The sequence below is a fragment of the Neofelis nebulosa genome, chromosome 12 (assembly GCF_028018385.1).
Source record: "Neofelis nebulosa isolate mNeoNeb1 chromosome 12, mNeoNeb1.pri, whole genome shotgun sequence".
In the NCBI taxonomy this organism is placed as follows: domain Eukaryota; kingdom Metazoa; phylum Chordata; class Mammalia; order Carnivora; family Felidae; genus Neofelis; species Neofelis nebulosa.
The window spans coordinates 77,619,944-77,644,139 of record NC_080793.1 but is presented as its reverse complement, the minus strand read 5'-3'; the positions used below and the strand labels follow the sequence as shown (position 1 = coordinate 77,644,139).

At 40.1% G+C, this 24,196-nt stretch overlaps 1 protein-coding gene across 3 annotated transcripts in view; it reads left to right on the top strand.

Moving 5' to 3' along the window:
- PCSK5 (proprotein convertase subtilisin/kexin type 5) overlaps nt 1-24,196 on the top strand; it is a 452,999-nt gene that overhangs the window by 149,338 nt on the left and 279,465 nt on the right. For all 3 annotated transcript variants that reach the window (XM_058695668.1, XM_058695669.1, XM_058695667.1), the window contains exons 6-7: nt 19,311-19,399; nt 23,129-23,301. In XM_058695668.1, coding sequence (XP_058551651.1) covers nt 19,311-19,399; nt 23,129-23,301 — 262 coding nt within the window. The remainder of the gene's footprint in view (nt 1-19,310; nt 19,400-23,128; nt 23,302-24,196) is intronic.

Sequence of the window (24,196 nt, the reverse complement as noted above, 5' to 3'; positions counted from 1 at the left end):
GAGTTGTGCATACTCAAAACATAGCAATGGTTGAGGTCAGGCATTCCCGTACATACTTATCTTTTACTAATATGAGGAGATCAGAATTCATGAGATTGGAAATAGACATTTTTTTTAATGATATTAAAAATTTAGTGATATTTTTTAATTGGGGTTACAAGCTAGAAATGGAGAAATGTGTCTGGGTAGGACGATTATGAACATGGAAGTCTGATACAGGTAAACAAGGCTAAGTGATTGTAGGAACAACTTCGAGCAAGTCTTTTGGCCACTGGGTGACCTAATGGTCTTCTGCACATAAAACGGAGACAAAATTAGCTACTTGTAGTTTGCTGTGAGAATTGCAGGTAACGTGTTCTGAATGTTCAGGATACCGTAGGCCCCACTGACCTAAGTCCTAACCAATGGCATTAGAGCTAATGTAGGGTTTTTTGTCATCAGGAATGACCAGTGACAGAGCTGTGAGTCCAATGAATCATCGACACTTTTCATCCTGTTATTTGTCTGGGGGAAATTATTTCCACCCAATTTAGAACATTTATATTCTACCTGTGCAAACGGTAGGAGTGGTAGCTGGACTTGTTTTTCTTTTTCTGTTCTTTTTTTTTTTTTTTTTTTTTTTTTTGGCAGAGGGGGCCATGGGGTCTGAAATTCTCCTGGAAAGATTAAGTGGACCTCAGAGCTCTAGAGCTCACCTCTGCTGTGTTATAAATGGCTGTGTCAGTGGTCTTTTCAAAGTCAGATTTTCATTGTAGAGTTTCAAAAATTGGAATACTCCTAGAGCTCTTCAAGAAAACTGACTCGTTCATTTATCCTCTGTAAATCTCCATATTCCTGACTCATGCGTTTGTTAAGAGAGCATAGAAGAGGAACGTGATCGTAAATGTTGAAAGGCGTTATTAGATTTACTGGATTACTCCAAGCTTTTCTTCATAAACAGCCCTTAAAAACTCATTTAATTTTCACATTTTATTCTGTTATTTATTTAGTGGATTTATGGCCATTCATCCTCCAAAGAGCAACCAAAAAGAAAAAGAAAAAAAAAAAAAACCCATGCGCGAACGCCGTAATTATTGTGATATGGGAAGGGTTGCAACGATAAGCCAGTGGTGAATTGCTCATCCACACAGACATCTCTGTGTGTTCCTGACCTTAAGCTACGCTCTTCATCTTGATGCAAGAGAAAAGTTTTAAAAGAGTGATTTTTTTTTTAACATTCTTGTTCAAAAATTCGATCTACCTTGTTTTCACCAGTTGGTGACTAGTTTCCATGGAAATGTAAATGGAATAAGCATTCCTCATTTTAGATTCTCAGCTGCCCCATGCCAACTGAGAGCTGTAAATGCCATTTGGTTAACAGCAAGGATCCAGAATTCTTCCATTTTAAAGTGGCAGAGGGAGAGGAAAAGAAAATGTTTGCCAAGTCATTTTGCTTTTCTCCCTTTGAAAAGGACACAATTTCATGATTGTCTGAGCTGTTGACTGACAGTTATCAGACACATACGATGCCTCGTAGTGCCTCTTCTGACTGATCCATTTAAATCTCTTTTCCACCCTTCACGAAGTTCCTTGCCTCTTGGTGATTTAACTGGCCTCTGATTTCCTTCCTGGTTGTCCACCTGCTGTTCCAGTGATGGGTACTGAACAGGAAAAGTGGTCAAAATGTTGGAAGCACACAGTTCGGTGTTCTCAGTGATCTGTGACCTGAAAGGAACAAAAATAATCTCTTGATACAAGGAGTGTGTGTGTGTGGGGGGGGGGGGGGGACGAATTGCAAAATTCTCACTCATGAGAGGCATGTTAGTTAGTTTTGCCACAAGGACTCTCCATTTTTGAGTCGTTGTTGCCTATAACTACCACATTTTCTGGAACTATTCCATGAGGAAGATAGTGAAGAGTATTATTACAACAGCTTTCACGTGAAATGTTCGAGTAGCAACACGGTTGTTTTCCTTTGTCTTGTTTTTTTGGAGCCTGAGAAGTTGAATCAGTCCGGATGCTAACATGAAACTTAATAACGTGAGCACATGACGTTTTCTTTTCTATCTTAACATGTTTAGATACTAGATTGAGAAGGAATGTGACTGAAGTCCTGAAAGATCACCCAGTGCAGTTCTGTGAGCACACTTCTCCTGGGACCTAAGAAGGAGCTCCGCTCTGTCCCAAAGTCTAAATTTAATAAAGAAAACCAGACATGATGGCTTCCAGCCACGGGCTGCCCCTGCGTCTCTAAGTGTGGTCTCACACCTAGCCAAAGCAAGTAATGTGTCAACTAAGGAAATACAATCCTTATCCTAGGCTTGCGAAACCGCAGGAACCCTTCACGGGAAACAGTACCGACGCTGGGCATGTGGTTCAGGGCCTGACATTTTCTATTATCACGTTGTATTCGTGGGGGAGTATCACACGGATAACTGTTTTGTTGTCAACAGCCTGTGCATTCCAGTGTCTCGAGAAACAAGCATTTAGGGCGTAGAAAAGGAACCTGTACAGAATATACACTGGAGTTCAAGACCGCAAGCCAAAGCGACGATGACAGGGACTCGGTAACCTCTGTGACGGCTTCTGCTCTCCCGAGAGAGGGGAGCAAGGTCCTTGGTCTCCTACTGTTCATTTATTCTCTTTCCCGCAGTGGAGAAGCAGTATGGGGGGGGCTCGTTACTGAGATGAGTAGGTACGGGGGGGGGGGGGGGGGGCGGTAGAAAACATTAAGAATGAATCCGCTTAAGTTGCGGCCAGAGTCTCGTAACGCATCGTGAAAATGGTGTTTTATTTTAAACAGTAAAGCCAACATGATGAAAATACATGTCGTTTATTATCTAACAGCACATGTAGCGATAACCATTCTTCTATCAAACAAAAATGAATCATGTTTAAAGTTGGAGTTTTCCTGTAATATTATGAAATTTGAATTTTAGTGGAGCCATAAACAGACTCCGTTTATAAAAATTTTTACCAGTTTTTTTCTAAGGGCCATTTGGAATCATTTTATTGACAAATCATTCTCATTTAAAGCCACTGTCACGTTGCCAGCCTTGTTCCATTTTTACTAAATCTCCCTCTTCTGGATTCTTCTTCCACACGGCTTTCAGCGTGATTAAAGCTGTTCTGAAATTCACTGATTATATAAAATCCTGTGTCTTTTGCAAGTTCATTAGGCAATTGATTTGCTTGATTTGCCTTGTATTGTTTGTTTGCATTTTATGTTTATGCGGAGATAGAAAATTCTGGATAAGATAGGGATGCTTGAGCCGGCAGTAATTTCATTAGTGATAGGATCATCCGTGAGTATCTTTCTCACTTGCTTAGTTAGGGAACCTAATAATCATGATACCCTGTTGAAGAAAATAACCTGTGGGCAGTGATCCAGATAGCTTCAAAGATGCCACTGCGGAGCCTTCCTCTCAGGAAAAGGCTCAAGTCGTCGTTATTCTGGTCCGCCCTGCTAAGTATATGCACGCCAGAGGATGTATGCGTGTTTCCCCGTAAACATACTCTGCTTTCACCGTTCTGGAACCACTAGGACCTGGTGTCACGACATCTGGGTTCACGATCCTCTGCAGTGAGCTGGCTATTACCTGAGTGAAGTCACTTAACCCATAAGAATGTCAGTTTCCTTACCTATGTGGATAAAAGGTACACGTAGTGTGTGCGAGATTATTAGAGAGGTCGAGTTAAATATGTAAAGTTAAGTACCTGGCAAATAATAAGCGATCCTTGCCACCTTTATTTTATTTTATTTTATTTTATTTTATTTTATTTTATTTCATTTCATTTTATTTTATTTCATTTTATTTTATTTTGGGGGACAGTGAGTGCGAGCAGGGGAGGGGCAGAGGGAGAGGGAGACAGAGAATCCCAAGCAGGCTCCAAGCCCGGCCCAGAGCCTGATGCGAGGCTCGATCTCACAAAAGTGAGATCGTGACCTGAGCCACAATCCAGAGTCAGACGCTTAACCTGCTGAGCCCCTGTGCCACCTTTAGCAGGTGCCCCTTTACCTCCTTTCTTGATCTGATGTTTAAATTGCAAATTGCAAACTGTGTGAAGCATTTGTTCAAACGGAAACTACTACATCCGTGAAGATGAACGATACATTGTATTTCGTTGAGGTGATTAATTTACATAAAACAGCATTCAGCATCAGTATCGAATCATAGGGAGTGGAGTTGGAAAAGGTAGACGCCCATGTTTCTTGGTTCCCAAGAAGTGGTAAGTGGCCCCGACTGTATTTACCCTTCATGCCTAGAAACCAAAGGTTGGTAAGCCACTGACTACAGGTCAGATCTGCCCTGGTGATTCTAAGAATGTTTTTTGGTTTTTTCAAAGGATTAAGAAGGGGGGGTTGGGTGGGTGGGGGTATGGATATGTGACAGAGCCTATGTTTGGCTCTGTAAAGCCTAGAATATTCACCGTTTGGCCCATTACAGACGATGTGTGCCAACCCCTGTGCACATGCTCATGTAAATACCATCATAATATAAACGCATTCCTGGGGCGCCTGGGTGGCTCAGTCGGTTGAGCGTCCGACTTCAGCCCAGGTCACGATCTCGCGGTCCGTGAGTTCGGGCCCCGCGTCGGGCTCTGGGCTGATGGCTCGGAGCCTGGAGCCTGCTTCCATTCTGTGTCTCCCCCTCTCTCTGCCCCTCCCCCATTCATGCTCTGTCTCTCTCTGTCTCAAAAATAAATGAAACGTTAAAAAAAAATTTTTTAAACCCATTCCTTATGTCATGTCTAAATAACATAGGTATGTGCTAAAATGCAGTTAGGGATATGATAAATATATGTTTTGGAGGGAGGCATTCCTTTATTGTTGGTTTTACACTTCCATAATTTTGAGAACCTTCCAACGTGTAAGGAAATGCCTCTGATAAACTCTACAAAGGAAACCAGGAGCATCTATCAATATGTGGAAAGGCTGGCAGTTGCATGGTGTAGCTAAGCGGAAATGATGAGAGCTCAGTGAATACAAGGTGTTTGAGCTCCTTACCTATACTTCACCACCTCTTTTTTCAAAGGGCAAAGGGACCCTGGGACCACACACCGCCAAACTTCTCAGACCCTGAGGGTAATGCAAGAAGGAACACCAAGGGAGCCCTTGGATCAGAACTCGGTGGCCCCAGTTTACCTGTATTTCAAACAAATAGCATTACGTAATAGTCCCTTCTCTTATATCCTTATTCTGTGCAAAGTAAGACTCAAGTCTTCAGAAGTGTTTTGACAGTTTGTTCACGATCTGGAAGCAGTCTCAAGCAAAGTGAAGTCAGAAACTCATAATATCACCTCTTGCTATCAGTTAGTCACGAACAGAACTTGAGCAAAACTACAAATATCTTTAGCCTGTTTTACAATGTGTAGTTACTGAATGGTATCTTTACTTGAATATTTTAGTCAAAACAAAGAGAAGCCGAACCATTAAATAGATTACTGCCAAAGGAACAAAGACTTGTGAATTATTGCCCACTATTCACGATTTCCAGGCCAATGGAGTTCATTGAAACTACATTGTATCATGTCTATTTTTCTCACTATTGAATCTTTCGTAACTCATTCATTCCTCAGCCTGTGGTAGGTACTCGATAAATATTTGCTGAACGAATGATTCAGAAAAAGTAATTCATTATGGGCCAGTCCATGAGAATAGTCTCATTATGTACAGTTAACTGGGTCATTATAAGAATATTCATAAAATTGGATGTTTACCCACATAGAGGAATACAGGTAAAGTTGAAATATTGTCTATGTAGAGTACATTCTAGCATTTTGGTCTCTTTTTTTTTTGCTACTTGAGAATTATATGTACAGGGTGGTTCTCAGGGTACATTTGGAGATGAGAAATACGTATGGAAAGAAATAGACCACAAGAAAATCAAAATTGTAATTTGATACAGGCCATTATTTCTCTCATTATCTTTATAGATCTTTTTCCAGTCTCTTGGCATATACGCTCAGTATATACTTCATATTTCATGCTTTAGTGAGTTCTAATTATGAAATTTTCTTTTAATTATGATGCCGCAAAATTATAGGAAAACCAGTTCAGGTGTAAGGAGGAGAAAGTTGTTTGGATTGCATACCAAGCATTTTCACAAACACCAACTTCAAGCCGGAACCCTTGGAGCAGAAACTCCTCTAACACATTGTACATAAACCTTGATTAGCATGTACCTGAGTCCTTGGTAATTACTTGCATCAATCTTACTACACACCCATCAGTGGTCGTAGGTTCAATCGGTGGTCAGCTGAACTCCTAGAACTCATTAGTGGTAATTAGGAGGATAAGAATATAATGTACCCGTCGTCCAATATCAGCTGTATTTCTTTAGCAAGGGAATTCACCAGCTCCAGGACCATGTTTTGTTCTTCTTTCCCCTCAGTGCCCAAATGACTCCTCAGCTGTACAAGAAAGAGCCGTGTGAGTGGGGTCACTTTGCCTTAAAGACCCCATGCTATTAGGAACGATATTTCTTGCAAGAGCCTATAAATAAAGCTTCCAGAGGACACAGGAAAACCACACTCAGCGTCTGGTATCTACTCACAGAAGCCCAAAGCCAAGACTTCTCATTGTGTATCCAACATCCTGGCCACAGACCTCCCACTTCCTGGTAGCTCACCAACCAGGGTTCATTTTTATCATAAGCAGTGTTGCTAGGTAGCTGATACCCCACCTTTACCAGATATCCAGGGGAGCAGAGCTAGAAAGTTAAACCAAAGTAATTCCCCTATAGATAAGGAAGAAAGGTTTTGTCCATTCTTGACTCGGAGTTTTGCCTGCCAAGATTGGAAGCACCACATCCTGATATTATTCAACTTCGTATGCCCCTTGCTTCAGAGATGCTTGGACATAGGATGTGAATTATCTGGACTTGAGAAAGGCAGGAAGGAGGGAGGGAAGAAGGGACTAATATTGTTAAATAAACTCATCCTTGGGAGGTTCTTTGATCATTTTCAAGGAAAAATACAACATATTCCTGGCAGAATTCCTTGTTTACACAAAAAGAAAGTGTTATAGTTCTACTTTCCAGAATTGTAGATAGCACTTAACCCAGTAAAGCAGTAGAAAATATGGCATCATGCTGTGCCTTCCAGTTTCAAGGAAGAGTTGGAGCTTCCCGATCCACATTTATGAACTTTTAAGAGAAAACACTTGACTCCCAGCTCACTGAGAACAGACCTAAAATGAATCAGCAGGAATGACTAATTTCTGTCTATTCATAGTCAGGGGTAAGGGAGACAATTTTGCAGTCTTCCATTTGTGGTGGAAAATGAGATCAGGGTGTTCCCAAAGTGCTAACTACATAGAGTAAAAACTAGTAGATCTAGTTTTTAGACAGTAAACAGAACCCTCTGATAGAGGTTAGGGAGCTTCAAGCGTAGAGTTGTGGGCTCTTCATGGACCCATTGGGGAAGGAAGAGCACCATGAAATCACTGGGGAACATGAACAAGCATGGGCAGACTGAATTCATAGAAATGAATTCATGTTATCACATGGAAAACTAATCATGAAAATTAAAAGAAGAACTGAAAAGCATGATAGATAAATCTATAGAGAACCAGTGAGCCAGGGAGAAAGGCCTCATTCCCTTATCATGATTAGTATATTTAATCAACGAGGATCTCTCATACCCCATTGCTTTGAGGATGTTGTTGACTCTTAAGGGTGGGAGGAGAGTTAGGTTAATAAACAGGTGGCTAAGATCTTTGTCAGGACCATACCCATGCACATAGGTGCTTGTCGTGGGTTTTAATGTACCTCAGCGCCTGCAATATTGTATTTGAGAAAGCAACAGGAGTGAGCTAAAGAACTAGGTTTTCTGATAAACCAAGCTATTTATTCTTTTATGTATAGGCTAGCATAGTTAACAATGAATTCAGTTAGTAATGAATAAACTATTTTCCTAGGCTTGGGCAAATAGAAGGAAGAAAAAAAAAAGAGGGAGATGTCAAAGGTCTAGGCTGGAAAGAGTAAAGAAGAGGGAAAATGGTGGAGGTAAGAGAACATTATCAAAGTGGCATATTGACAAGAAAAATAAATACGAGATGTCTAAACTGGTAAGGAAGACATAAAACCTTCCCTAACGCGGATGATCTGATACTCTATGTGGAAAATTCTGAAGACTCCACCAAAAAATACTAGAACTGATAAATGAGTTCAGTTAAGCCTCAGAATACCAAAGGAATATACAGAAATCTGTTTTATTTCTATGCACTAATAATGAAGAAATGGAAAGAGAAATTAGGAAAATAGTCCCATTTATAATTGCACCAAAAAGAATAAAATACCTAAGAATAAACTAAGGAGGTAAAAGACTTCTACTCCAAAGCTATAAAACATTAATGACAGAAACTGAAGACACAAACCAATGGAAAGATCCACCATGCTCGTATAACCTCTGTTAAAATGTTCATACTACCCAAAGCAATTTATAGATCGAAAGTAATCCCTGTCAAAATACCAACATTTTTCCTAGAACTAGAACACATAATCCTAAAATGTGTATGCAGACACAAAAGACCCTAAGTAGCCAAAGCAATCTTAAGAAACAACAACAAAGCCGGACAGATCACTCTCCCCAAATTTCAAGACATACTGCAAAGCTGTAGTAATCAAAACAGTATGGTACTGGCACAAAAATAGACACAGATCCATGGAACAGAATACAGAGCCCAGAAGTAAACTAGCACTTATATGGTCAATTAATCCACAAGGGGTGAGAATATAAGATGGGAAAAAGACAGTCTTTTCAACAAATGGTTTTGGGAAAACTGGACCGCTTTCTTATGCTGTACACATAAGTAAACTCAAAATAGATTAAAGACCTAAATGTGAGTCCTGAAACCATAAAATTCTAGAAGAAAACATAGGCAGTAATTTCTTTGACCTTGGCTTTAGCAGCATTTTTCTAGATATGTCTCCTAAGGCAAGGGAAACAAAAGCAAGAATAAACTACACCAAAACAAAAAGCTTTGGCCCAGCAAAGGAAACCGTCAACAAAATGACAAGGCAACCTACTGAATGGGAGAAGATATTGGCAAATGATAGGGGTTAATATGCAAAATATATAAAGAACTTACACAACTTAACATCAATAAACAAACAAATAATCTGAACAAATGGGCAGAGGACCAGAATAGACATTTTTCCAAAGAAGGCATACATACAGATGGCTGGCATATGAAAAGGTACTCAACGTCACTAATCCTCAGGGAAATGCAAATCAAAACCATAATGTGATGTCACCTGACACTTGTCAGAAAGGCTAACATCAAAAAGACAAGAAATAGCAAGTGTTGGCGAGGATGTATAGAAAAAAAAACCCTTATGCATTCTTGGGGGGGGGGGTATGCAAGTTTGTGCAGCCACTGTGGAAAACCGTTACGGCGGTTCCTTCAAAAATTAAAAATGGAATTACCATATGTTCCAGTGATTTCCCTACTGAGTATTTATTCAAAGAAAACAAAACAGTAATTTGAAATGATACACACACCACTATGTTTATTGCAGCCTTATTTACAATAGCCAAAATAAAAGCAGCCCAAGTGTCCATTGATCGATGAATGGACAAAGATAGGGAGTGTGTGTGTGTGTACACACACACACGCATATATATACATATGTGCACACACACACACACACACAGTGGAATACTACTCAGCCATAAAAGAATGAAATCTTACTCTTTGCAACAACATGGATGGACCTAGTATACTGCCAAGTGAAATAAGTTGGAGAAGGACAAATACCATAGGATTTCACTCATATGTGGAATTTAAGAAACAAAAGAACAAAGAAAAAAAGAGACCAAAACCCAGACTTAAAGCCGGAGAACAAACTGGTGGTTGCCAGAGAAGGGGATGTTGAGGGTGGGGGTGATAAGTGAAATAGGTAAAAAGGATCAAGAGTACACTTACCTTGATGAGCACTGGGAAATGTACAGAATCATTGACTCATTATATTGTACACCCGAAACTGATAGAACACTATGTTAATTATACTTCAATTACAAAAAATAAACTAAAACATTTTTAAAAATAAGTTTGTGAAAAATCTGAACATTTTTAAGAGGGCAGTATACTGACCATTTGAGTTTTATTTATATTATTGTCATTGTGTCGTGTTCTGACTAAAATACTCGTCTTGAATTACAACCAAATATTGTAAATAACTGGAGATTCTTCAGAACTACAATGGTTTTTTTTTGTTTTTTGTTTTTTTTACTTAAGAAAATAATTATAAATTCACAGAAAGGTGCAAAAATATACAAGTCCCCCATACTCTTCATCTAGATTCCCCCACTGATAACAACTTACATAATTAGAGTAAAATATCAAAACCAGGAAATTGGCGTGAATACACTCTGCAAACCTTGTTCAGGTCTTACTAGTTTTTATCTGTGCTTCGTGTGTGTATATGCGTATGTGTGTGTCAAGCTAACAGTAGTTTTAAACCTGTAAAAGAAAATTCTCTGCTTTTTAGAATACTTTGCTAGTCATTTACATGTGATATATCTGATGCTAACTCTTTGTTGGCCTATTAGTAGTTAACATGATAAAATATATTTTTCACTTTCTTATCTGTAACATACATATCTGTTAGACTTTGGAGCAGTTGATGAATGCTCACTTTTATTAACTTCCTTAAATATTGTGTGTCTCTTCTTAAAGACCAAGAGGCGGATTTACAATGTCTGCTGCTAAGAGCCGTCGTACTTTAGGGGTCCCTGGGTGGCTCAGTTGGCTCAGCGTCCGACTTCAGCTCAGGTCATGATCTCACGGTTTGTGGGTTTGGCCCCCACGTCAAGCTCTGGGCTGACCGCTCAGCACCTGGAGCCTGCTTCCGATTCTGTGTCTCCCTCTCTCTCTGCTCCCCTCCCCGCCCCCCCGCTCACTCTCTGTCTCCCTAAAAAATGAATAAATGTTAATTTATTGAGAGCTGTCATAATTTAGAGTTCATGCTCAAGATTTTTTCAATATTAGGCTGTCAGAGCATCTCTGAATATCTTATTCTGTATAGCTATTTGTTGGTGTCTCGGTGGAGTTTGCAATAATTGAATCCCGTAGACTGGGTGGCTTCAACAATAAATCTTTATTTTTCACCGTTCTGGAGGCTGAGAAGTCCAAGATTCCGTTCTTGGTGAGGGCTCTCTTTCTGGCTTGCAGATAGCTGCCTTCTTACTGTATCCACACTTGGGAGAGAGAGAGAGAAAGGAAGAATGTTCTCTGCTGTTTCTAATTCCATCATGAGGGCTCCACCCTCGCGACCTAATAACCTCCCCAAGGCCCCAGCTCCAGATATCCTTACACTGGGATTAGGGTTGCAACATATGAATTGAGGGTGAGGTGGGCGAAAACATTCAGTCCATAGCAGTTACTTTGAATGAGTTTTTCTGAATTCCTTCCCTGTATAATAAAAAATTGAATATTATGGGAGCCTCAGGGACTATGTATAATTGCAGTCACTTCAGAAGCTAGTATCTTAATTGTCTCACAAAAACTAATCACCAAAAAGTGGACTGTGTGGTTTGTTACCTCAAACAATTTTTCACTTACCTTCCCCCCCCCCGCCCCGAAACTTTTACAAGAGATTTGGTAAAGCTTTTCACTGAAGACAGGGCAATAATCCATTCTTCTTAAGTTTTCATTTTTAAGATTCCCAGCATTTTCTCCTTCTACCTCAAGCTGAATAATTTATTAGAGAGATTCTATAAAATAGACTGTCAAATATCCTGTCATCAATAGTAATGAAGGAGTAGAGTTGCCACTAACTACCTCACGGGATAAGTAGGGTAGCACGTAAAAGGCATGAAATCTCGGCGGCCGTTCAAAGACAGGGACGTGGACCCCTGTGCTCCCTGGAATATTCTCCCTGGAATAGTGAAAAGGCATCACATAAGGATTGAGCCTGCCATGTTTTTTACCTTCCAGTCACCATCTGACTGACTGAATTTGCTCACTTGTGAAACTGGAGAAGTGATACCCGTTTGGCTTACGCGAGAGGGTTGAGGTGAGAATCAGACGAGGTTAAAATACTTAAAACAACTGGAGAGCGTGGGGGCGCCTGGGTGGCTTAGTTGGTTAAGTGTCTGACTCTTGGTTTCGGCGCAGGTCATGATCTCATAGTTCGTGGGATCAAGCCCCATGCCGGGCTCTGCACTGGCAGTGTGGGGCCTGCTTGGGGCTCTCTCTCTGTCTCTCTCTCTCTCTCTCTCTCTCTCATGCACATGCTCACACACAAAACAAATAAACTTTTTAAAAAAAAGAACTGTAGAGTGTGATGTAAGCACGAGGTGGTAATATTATCAAGAACAATCTGAGCATCAGAAACGTCAGTTCTAAGCGGTATTTTGGAGAACACGTCAAATACATCATTATTTCTTGCTCTCCTCTCCCTTTCCAAGCGAGCTTTTGAAATGGCAAGTTTTCAGTCAAATTTAAACAAAATTAGAACCTGCCAAAGAGAATGGGCACAGCAGATGTCAAAAGGGAATAGAAACAGTGAGGGGGTAGACTGAATCCACGAACAGCTGAAGAGGTTTCAAGAAGGAAATGAAAGAGAAAATAGTCTTTCTCCAAGATGTCACTGCTTGGTGTGGGGCTTGAATTTTGACATTCAAGCAACGCGGTGGCAACCGAAGACCTGTCGTGTGTGTCCCGACGTCTCGGGTTCATTGCTGAGCTTACTTGCAGCTTGTCTCCAAACCTCAAGCTGCTCAAGTAAGTTGGTATTTCTATCCCCACTAACTCCTATGGAAGAAACAAAGTTCACAAAGCACTGTGACTCTAGGGCTATGAGAAGGCAAGAGAATATGTGAAGGCAGTATTTTACCACCTAGCAAGATACAGTCGACTATGCATTTATACTCTATACTCCCTTCGCTTCCCCTGTATGAGTTCAGAATATTGTAGAAATGAATGAACAGGCACTCTCTGATCTCATTTTCTTTCTTTTCAATCATAGACCCCGGGTAAAACTTCTGGAGACCTTTAATTTCAGTGGTTTATTGTTGGGAACAGATAACGTAGTAGATGAGAAAACTTGAAATGGTAGAACAGAGGCTGTCATCACCTCTTTATCAAGATGCTCTTTACGAGCCAAAATGGTTTCTTCAAGTAAAAAATTCTGTGATAGAACATTTTTCACTTACTATAGTACCGGCAGCAATGATAATATGCCTAAGAGAATCAGAGATGTGATGCACTATTTACTTCCTAGTTCGTCTACATCACTTTATATTACATGATGTCCATTTCATTTTGCCGTTGGTCTAAATATCCATTATAGTTTGTATCATTGGATTACCTTCTGTGGTCTCAGAAAATAAGGAGTATTAGTGTTATCATGATGATAGGCACGGAAACTAAATGGCTAATTTTCCACGCGGTGTTGCATGGGAGTTGGCTAATAAATTCATATTTAGGTGCTGTGGGTCAGAGTGTAGTATAATGAGCATATTGTTTTCTGGACTAAAATCTACTGGAACTGTTCTCTTTGGCTGACAGTAATCTATATGCCTATACTCTGTTATCTCTGAAGAAAGATACATCTGAAACACGGACTTTGGTCTGTTTTGTGACCTTTATATTTGACTGACATCACGAATATTCTTAATGCTGACCACCCTTGTTCTTTGAGAGAAGCAATAAACTTAATCTTGTTGACGTACTTGAACAGGTCATGATGATATCCATTGTTACATGATCTGTTTTTTTTTTAATTTTTTAAATGTTTATTTATTTTTCTTGAAAGAGAAAGAGAGAGAGAGAGAACATGTGCAGGAGAGGGGCAGAGAGAGAGAGGGAGACACAGAATCCGAAGCAGGCTCCAGGCTCTGAGCTGCCAGCACAAACCCTGACACCGGGGGTTGAACCCATGAACCTCGAGATCATGACCTGAGCTGAAGTCGTATGCTAAACCGACTGGGCCACTCAGATACCCCTGATCTATCTTAAACCCAAGTCAAAACACTGAATCCAACCAACATATAAAAATACAAGAGATGACAGGTACTTTACATGGGGTAACGATCACTGTCACCTGAAGAGAGTGAGCTGTTTGAATGCAGTTGAGCTAGCAATTTGGACCCTCAACTACAGTATGTTCCAAATATTATTTAACCAGTATTTGAAATAGATGTATCTGCATTAGAGCGATCCCCCCAAATGGTTCGTCATTGCTCACGATCTAGAGCAGTGTACAGAAATCTGTAAAGAAATGTTTTTAGAAGGAAATAGTCACTCTGTTCTTCACTTAGGAGAATTCACTGTACATTAATGACGAGCATAATATGTGTAGGGTTTTATTGCATTTGAGGAGTACAGAGCCAAGTTAGTTCTTATGTTTTAAAAATACTGTGGTCGAAAGATACTCAATTAAATCTTTCCTACTGTAACACATCTAAACCTCCTGGGAAAAAAAGAAATTTTTAGTCCATGGTTGAGCTAAGGGGATAGCTGGAGTATTTCTCTCAGAAAGCTCAGAAGCATCACCTAGGTAGGCAATAGGTGGGCCCTAGGAATTTTTTCAGCCAATGCCAGCCAGCCTGGAGCGGGATTTTTTAAAGCACAGGGATGGCAGGAGATAAGACCTTGGTTCACTGAGGTGAGAGAAGACTTCTGCATAAAACAGAAACTCCTAATGCATCGTCCCTTGCATCCTCAAAGAATTCACAAAGATAAAAGCCTTCTGAACGGATGGTTTGCCAACCACATGGGGAAAATAATACCATGAAAACCATCCAGCAGCAAAAAAAAGCAGAATTAGATTCACGTATTTTAGAATTATCACATATAACTCACACGTACCAAGAAATGTATGTGTCAGTACATTCAACTGAACAGTGTTTTGTTTTTGAAGAGACTGTTCAAATTAACCAGGTGGGTTCGAAAAGGAACTTGAAAGGAAAAATCTAATGATCGATGCGAGTAATGTAGTGAATGGATTAAATAGCAAGTTAGTCATGGCCGAAGATAAGTGTGATATAGAACTGAGCAAGTTACATAGAGAGCAGCCCAGAGAGAAAAAGATATGGAAAGTTTGAAGGTGCAATTAAAGAGTAAGGTAATTTTCAAAGGTATGAGCTGAGACTTCTGAGGATTTTTTTTGGAATTTTTTACTGTTTATTTATTTTCGAGAGAGAGAGACAGAGACAGAGTGCAAGCAGGGGAGGGGCAGAGAGAGAGGGAGACACAGGATCCGAAGCAGGATCCAGGCTCTGAGCTGTCAGCACAGAGCCCGATGAGGGGCTCGAACTCACGAACCGCGAGATCACGACCTGAGCTGAGGTCGGACTCTCAACCGACTGTGCCACCCAGGCGCCCCGAGACTTCTGAAGATTTAAACATTTAATCACTGGTTTAGGAATTGCAAGAAAGAAAAAAATCCTAACAACGTCTTAATGAACCTACAGAGTAGAAAAGACAAAGACAAGATCTGACAAGTATCCAGAGAGAACTCAATTGCCAAGACGGCTGATTTCTCACCAGAAACAATGGAACTAGAAGACAGTAGAATAGCCTCTTTGAAGTGCTGTTCGTCTACATTTATATACCCAGTGAAATTCTTTCTCAAGAACAAGAGTAAAATAATTTTCTGAGGCTACCAAAAGACTCTCTGATGGACACATTTATAGGATGTTCTTCAGAAAGAAGTAGTGATCCCAAAAGGGAGTTATGAACCACAAAAACAAAGAATATTGGTAAATCTAAACAAACATTGGGTATTCAAAGTAGTGGCACAAATGGATAGTTTCAAAGGTTAAAAAAAAATGTATAACTATAATCATGGGGAACTTACTTGTTAAGAGGTGAGTAATCACAATTTAAACAGTGTAGTCTGTATTGTTTGGGAAAAGTTGAAAAAAGCGTCGATGACTTTAGACTTTGTGATGTTAGGTATTTATGATCAAATAGCTATGAGAAACACTAGCGACTTGTATGAATGACATCCATACAGAAATGAACGTAAATATATCATATAACGATGGATATAGTCACTGTAAATATACTTACTCTCAAGTAAAGGACAAATATAGCCTAGATTCAAAGAAAACATAACTATATTGTATTTATAAGAGCTATAACTGATACGAATGTTTGACAGTCAAGGGAGCAAAAAAGGTATATCATTTAATTATTAACCTGTATCTTTCTTCTAATTTTTTTTGCTATAGGATTCCTAGAGTTTCACTACATATTCCTAAATAGTTTCACTAGGAAGATTTAATAATTCCACTCACTCTGAATAAAATAAAAATTGACAGAACTGCAGAAAACATCAAATCCATCACACAATGGACAAGCCTGTCACAATGGACTTACAAATAACAATTGGAGAATTAAAATCAGATCCTTAATGATCCTGTAGCACTTGCCTTAATTAGTAATAGATACAATGAAGTATAAGAAAAATGGACTCCCAAAGGGAATTTGACATTTGAGAAAAAAATAACTTACACCATGCAATGATACGCAGTCAGAGACTAATGAAGAGTCACGTAAATAATTGCTGGGTTCAGGGGTAGGTAAAGTTGCTAGTTTAGGTTGCAATTTACAAAAGAAATACTATTTTACGGGGCACCTGGATGGCTCAGTCGCTTAAGCTTCCGCTTTAGCTCACGTCATGATCTCAAGGTTCTTGGGTTCAAGCCCTGCGTCCGGCTCTGTGCTGACAGCTCAGAACCTGGAGCCTGCTTCAGATTCTGTCTCTGTCTCTGTCTCTGTCTCTCTCTCTCTCTCTGCCCCTCCCATCCTCACACTCTGTCTCTCTCTCAAAAATAAACATTAAAAAATATTAAGAAATATTATTTTCCTTTAAAAATGGGTCATTTTTCTGATGATTAAAGTGGTACAATCAAATGCCAGAATGGCAAGATAGTTGTGAGTACCTCAAAATTAATTACTGTGTAGAATGACCTAAAATTGCCATAAGATTGCTGTGTTCCAAATAACATATCTGGGAATGTATATGCAACAGATATGGGCAAAAGGCATGAAAATGTTGTTCACAAAGCAAGAAAGAGAAATTGCTAATAAGTATTTGAAAAGATGTACAACATCAAATGTAATCTGAGGGGATAGAAAGGGAAGTAACAATGAGGTAACGTTTTTCATGTCCAATTGGCAAGGATGAAATAGATTGAAAAACTCATTCATAGGGGTTTATGGACACAGGGATTTGCTCCGATATTTTCTCCATTCTTCATATTGTCATTCAAGTAGGCTTATGGTATTTCCTTTTTGTGTGTGATGCACAGAAATTTGATGCTTTGTAATAACATTTATCCATCTTGCAGGGGTTTTTTGAGGTTTAGTTTTATTACTTTAAACATCTGAACAAATTGACGGTGTATTCTGTACTCTTTGATGGAGTAATTCCACTTCTAGGAGTTTATCCCAAGGTATAAAATGATATAAACACTCAAGATTTTTCTTCATAGCCTTGTTAATATTAGTGAAATACTGGGTAAATTTCCAGGAATAAGTGAGTTGTGAAAGAGACTATGGGGGGGTGGGGGGGGAAGGGTGCACCATTTAAAAGATGATGTGAGTTACCAGTAAGCTTTTAAATGACATGTTGACTGTTCACATAGGAAGATATGTATGACGTTACTAAGTGGATGAAGCAGGGTATTTCTCTGTTGTCTAAACTTGTGTGTGTACCTATCCATCATAAGCAGTAACTTGTTTACGTTTGCACAGATGCTAGTCATAGCCCATGATGAGTGTGGTCTCTTCTATAAAGTAGAAAGTAATGTTTGGGCTGCTTTCAGCATATCTCTTTACATCTCAGGGCCTCCTTTTTTTTTTTAAGTTTATTCATTTATTTTTTGAGAGCAAGAGAGCAAGTGAGCACCAGTGGGGGAGGGGCAGAGAGAAGGCGAGACAGATTCCAAAGCAGGTTTTGCACCATCAGCCCAGAGCCCAATGTGGAGCTCGAACTCGTGAACCCTAACTTCACGACCTCAGCCGAGATCAAGAGTTGGACGTTTAATTGAGTGAGGCACTCAGGCCTCTCCATCTCAGGGCCTCCTTAAGCACCCTCATCTCTAAAACTGAGGGCCAAGGAATGAGCCTTGGGCTTGAGTAGCAATGACAGACACGCTATTGTGGTCATTACATCCCTCGTCTGCATCTAGAACACACAGTCTTCATCGGCCCTAGTCTCCTTTCTCTGGCTCGGCCATATCTCAGAATTCTTCTCAATACAGTGTTAGGTCAACATCTCTAATCAGATTATACTTTGCACTTGGAACTTCTCTGCCATCCTTGGATAGGATGATTTTTGAAGTCCTTTCAGTGAAAGGATTTTTTCTGATCAAGGAACAGAGTCACTGCGGTGAGAAATGAACGGAATGTTTTTCAGAAAAAGATGTTTGCTTTTCTAGTAGCCACATTTTTAAAGAGCAGTAAAATGGCGGAAACAGGTGAAATAAATATTGATGGTATATATTATTAAATAAAATATTTCATGTCATGTATACAAAACAAGTATTAGGGGATTATTTCACATTGCTTTTTTCCTATCAAATCTTAGAAATCCAATGTGTATTTATGGCATATCGCATTTTAGATCGTAGATTTTCACTGAAGATACTTGATCTGTATTTTAGTTTACAGTTTAAGAAGTAGATTCTCCTGTAGCGACATTCTTAAATTTCGTAATAATTGAATTGAATGCTAGTTCTTAAATTTAAAGAAAGTCGAAATAAGGTCACACTAGTCACATTTCAAGTACTGAATGGCCATGGATGTCTGGTGGTTACCATATTGGACAATGGAAGTTGAGAGAATACGAAGAAACATACCATTTGATGTTAGCTTTCAAGGAGATTTTATATATACATATATACATACATGTGTATATATATTTCAGTAATATACAGTAAAACCTTGGATTCTGAGTAACTTGTTCTGCGAGTGTTCTGCAAGACAAGAACCTTTCTAAAACATTTTAACTTGATAAATGAGCGACGTCTTGCAATGTGAGTAGTACATGGCACCGAATGTCATGATCACAACTCAGCCGATGGTTCTTGAAATTTGCCTTGATATACGAGTGCTTTGGATGACGAACATGTTTCCGGAACAAATTATGCTCAAAAACAAAGGTTTTACTGTAATCCCAAACAGAACATAATGAAATGCTAAAAGTTTGCAGTGGACAGGCTCTGTGCTATTTAGACAGAAGTTCCAGCAACATCCACAGCTTGCTGCGTTCTTCACCACTTTGAAGTCTGAATGGTGGCAGTGATGTTTTTTGGGTTTGTAAGGATGGAGCGTCGTACTTTAGCAAGTGTGTGTGTTCTCCCTGCAGGCATGGGACCCGCTGTGCTGGAGAAGTGGCAGCCGCAGCAAACAACTCTCACTGCACAGTCGGAATTGCTTTCAATGCCAAGATCGGAGGTATGGGAAACAAACCTAGGTGGATGCGGAACCCTTTGTGAGCTCAAGACAGGGATCTGAGCGCACAGTAGCGTTCACCTGTTGCCGAAAATGAATACCTTAGCATGTGTTATTAATACGGTTAAAGGCTTTTGAAGCCATCTCCCTAAAGTGTCGCAAACACAGACATGTCTTTCTTTAAAACAGGCGTGAAAAAAAAGGTTGAGTCACGAAGATGGGGGGGGGGGGGGGGGTCATTGACAGCTCTATCCCAAACTATATAATCGCTGCCTGGGTCAGAGAGAACTGATAACATAAATACGAGCCCATCACATCTCTAGGGAAAGAAACATTTCGAAGTTACGTCAAAACAGAAAACCCATTTTTTTTCTTTGTCCTTACGCTTTACAAAAAGTTCCTCGTAATTGAAGTGAAATGGGCAAGCGGTAAAACCTCCTTTTGTAGCCCCATAATGTAGTGATACTGTACTGTTAATAATTCCAGATTATGTGTATACATTACACATGCCTGCACAAACTCAAATAGACAGATGCCTACTCCAAGGGCCCAACCAAAGCAGTATAAATCTAGGCATTAATAGAAGCAAACTCTTACTTTCCCGACTGTTAGCATATTCGTTAGCTGTAGCCTAGTGCCTCAGTCACACACCAATGGGAAGAACACATTTTAAGGAGACTAGAAATGCTAGTGGCTCTAAAGGTGTCCCCCGGGGGGGTGGGGTGTTCCTAACCAGTGTCACAGATGAATGAAGTTCCCGGTTACTAGACCGACATCTTTGTTTCCGGTACACTCTTTGTTGTCAAGTGGTAAATAGAATTGGATCTAAAAAAATAAAGATAACAGTCCTTTCTAGGGTAAGTGTAGAGGTCTTGTAACATGAAATGTTTGGGGTCTATGGTAACAGTGCTAAGGAAAGGTTTTCTGACACTGCTTGAATGTCAGTGCTCAGTACATTTGCCCTTTCTCTCCTTTATTTCACACTGAATTCTTAGAGTATGGCAGCCTGTTAACCAGGAATTAGCTGTACTCTGAGAGCATCTGCTGTGTGTCAAGGGGAAGGTTCACGAAGGAGCTGAAGAAGAGAGACAGAAATTTCCCCTGAAGAGTGATGAGGTTGCTGGACACCCGATAGTCTCAGAGAATCAAGTGGCTACGGCGGCTGCCTCATCAGCCCTTCGTGACGTCCCAGATACACACAGTCCCTCACGTACACTGACACACACCCGTGTCCCCGTCATTACTTTCTAGTGCTAACCCAGGACTCTCTGACCTTCAGGGAACGAAGGTGTGAACTCGCAGATAAGCGGCCGACCTAGTGCACGGGGCTTCCGCGAGGAAATGAATGTCTGGCAATGACTCACAAATGCTCTGTCATCCCCAGAACAAGAACATACTGAAGCAGAAATTTAACCCCCACACCCAAAGCATGGAGGCTTGCCATCAGATAAAGAAAAAGCAGCCTTTCATCTTTAAACTTGAGGAAGCAAAATTCCCATTTGTTAACTTTCGGTCAGAAAACTAGTATATTTACCCTCTCGATAGGATTTCATCCGGCATGTTTTGTTTTTTTTTTCATGGACCTGCCATCAGTTGTGTAACCTAGAACCTGAACACAGGTATTGTGTACAGATACTCCTGCTCCAGGAAGTTATATAGTCCAGTGTTTATTTCAGACCTCTTTGTCCCAATAAAATACAGTTGATCCTTAAACAACACAGGTTCAAACTGTGCGGGTCCACTTATATGCAGAGTTTTTTCAATAAATACAGTCCAGTACAGGAAATGCATTATCTCTTCCATAAGATTTCCTTCATAACCTTTGCTTTGCTCTAACTTATTTTATTGTAAGAATACAATCAATATATAATACCTATATCATACAAAATACATGTTCATCGATGGTTTATGTTAGAGGTAAGGCTTCCAGCCAAGAGGAGTTAAGTTTTGGGGGAGTCAGAGTTGTACGTGGGTTTTCGACTGCACGGCGGTGGGGAAGGGCTAGCACATCTAACTCTGAGTTGTTCAATGGTCAACTGTAGCTCCATTTTATGCTTTGAAATGGCAAGAAGTAAAAATTGAAGAATATGAAGTAGCCCATCTTTTTTTAGTAAAAACCGTGCAGATGAATTTTGAATATTCATGTCAAATTAAAGCAAACCAGTGGCTACTTAGGACCTAGTATATGCAGAAAGCCAGGCTTTCTACTCCCACAAAACACAGTGTCGACATGCCTTCTGAGTGCAGTTTCCATTTCATAATTTTTAAAGTGACTTGTTTTACAACCTTTGTTCTCCGTATCACCTGTTATATACGTCTTTAAAAATCCAAAAGTCTAGCAGAAAAGACAGCCAAGAGATGGAACAATCAAGTGCAATGTCTTTAGGGATGCTTTGGGGATATTTAATGTGTCCTGAGTGTTTATTTCTATTGTTCTTTCGTAAACAAAAAAAAAATTATATATGGTGTGTGTGTGTGTGTATGATATGTATGATTTTCAGCGGAACCTTTTTACACCACATGACAGGTCACTATATAAAAGGGTATAGTGACCTATCTGTCACGTGGCGTAAAAAGGTTCCGATGCAAATCAGGCACAATGTTAACAGTTCTTGAGTATTGTTGATATCAATGCTCATTGTCATTCTATTTTTTTATGTTTGTACATTTTAGAGTTAACGGTTAAATCATTCTTTAAAGCACAAAGAAGGTACAGTATTTTTTCAAAAATAGGTTTATTTTCTACCAGAAGTCCACCTCAAACCACATAGCATTAAGGCTAGCCTGCTTTGCAGTTTTATAATAAAAATGTGTTGGTAGCCATAAAAACTTGAAATCCTACTGGATAACAAGGTTTTTCAAAGGAGTGAATTTGGACCATAAAGATGGGATTGTAAAATACTACGGTCTCTCAGTGATGGTATTTAGCTGAAGCTGAAGGAGGGAGAGGTTTACTTAATAATTAGATGTTCTGATGTTTCAAGTCTTAAAAATAAAAGGAAAGAAGGAAAGCCTGACGTTTGACCTGTAATTTATTTTTGCATATCTCTGTTTATTTTTGCCTATTAAGGTTAATAATAAATTCCTGTCTGTCGGGCAGGACTATACTTAAATGAAGATTAATGACTAAACATTATTAAAACCCTTTGAGAATTATTTGATGCGTTCCATGCTCCAAGAGCATTCTCATTTATTATTTGACTCACAAATAACTTGGCAAAGAAATAATATATTAAGTTCACATCAGTCTTACAGATTAGGAGATAATATTAAATATGGAGGAAATTAGACCCACCTAACTTGGCCGCTTTCCAAATTTGGTGAGCTCGCTAAGGTCAGAATGCTTTATACCAACTATGAACCCAAGTTACCTAATGAAGAGAAATTTAGGGAAGATGGATTGCCTGGGGTTCTCTCTGTCAAGTACTCTCTGAAGACGGGTAAAGGGAAGGGAGAAATTGTGGGAACGTTAAAAGAGAGAATAACGGATAAAAAAAGATTTGAAAGAAGTTTGCCTCCATCGTGTACAACATAATTTACTTTCTCTCCAAGAAAGCTTCAGAAGAGTCTACGTTATCCTTTTTGGGGGGAGAGGGGGAGAGGATGTGCTCAGGTAACTGTTGATTAAGTGTATTCTTTGCCCCCCAAATGCTGGAATTGGAGTATGTCTTGGGCTGTTCGGGTGTTATATAGCGAAGCCTCTATTCAAGCTAATTCCCTTCTGTCTGGAAGGGGTTCGGATGCTGGATGGAGATGTCACAGACATGGTTGAAGCGAAATCGGTTAGCTTCAATCCCCAGCACGTGCATATCTACAGTGCCAGCTGGGGCCCGGATGATGATGGCAAGACCGTGGACGGACCGGCTCCACTCACCCGGCAAGCCTTTGAAAACGGCGTTAGAATGGTAGGTTTAAAAGCTCATGCTCGGTCAATCGGTGATGATTCTCCTGTGAACCCACCCGTGGGTTCCAGTCCTTCAGTCTAGAGGAATGAATGGAGCTCAGAGCTGAGCCGGGAAGGAGGCGCGTTTAGCTTTGGAACCGTGTGTTGCATCCATTCTGAAAACGGGCTAAGAGCTAGAGAGTTTCCCCTGACAAGAACAGAGGTGTATTTGGATGCTTAGATTTGCTCAGAGAAAAATCCATTCATTAATACACGTTAATCTTGCATTTGGAGAAATAAATGCTCAGCACTGCGAGATGGAGATGTGAAGATATTCCGTCTCTCCAGTCGGTGCCCCGGGTCACCAGCAGTGCCCCTCCGGGCCTCCCCCTTTCTTACCCCCTTAGCTCCACTGCTGTCCCAGGACAATAATATTTTTATGCTGCCTCCCAAGTTCCCTAACCAGGCAGCTCAACCCATCACCATTTTCCTTGATTTCACGAAAAAATCCACTCACCATTCCTCCTCTGCAAAAACTGACCACGTAACCTAATGTAATGAACTGTTTTCTTCAAATTACAGATCTGAAAAAGCCCTGTCTTATTTTAATTAATTCCGTAAAAATAAGGTTGCTGTATACTTCTAACCATGGAAGAAGGAGCATTCCGTCAGAGGCCACTCCCTTCTGTTTCTTACTCGTGAATGCAGCTTTGGGTGACTGAAAGCATACGTTTTAATCATGATCTGGGCCCACCCTTCCTTTCTTCCACCATCTCTTTTTACTTTTTGAAATGTAAGCGGATTCCGTTCTTCCTCTCCTTTATCACATCCCCTGCGCATCCCCGCCTCATCCCTAGGTCCTCTTCCTATACAGCTGATTCTCTTCCACCATCAAGCCTCAGTGAAAATGCTGCCTG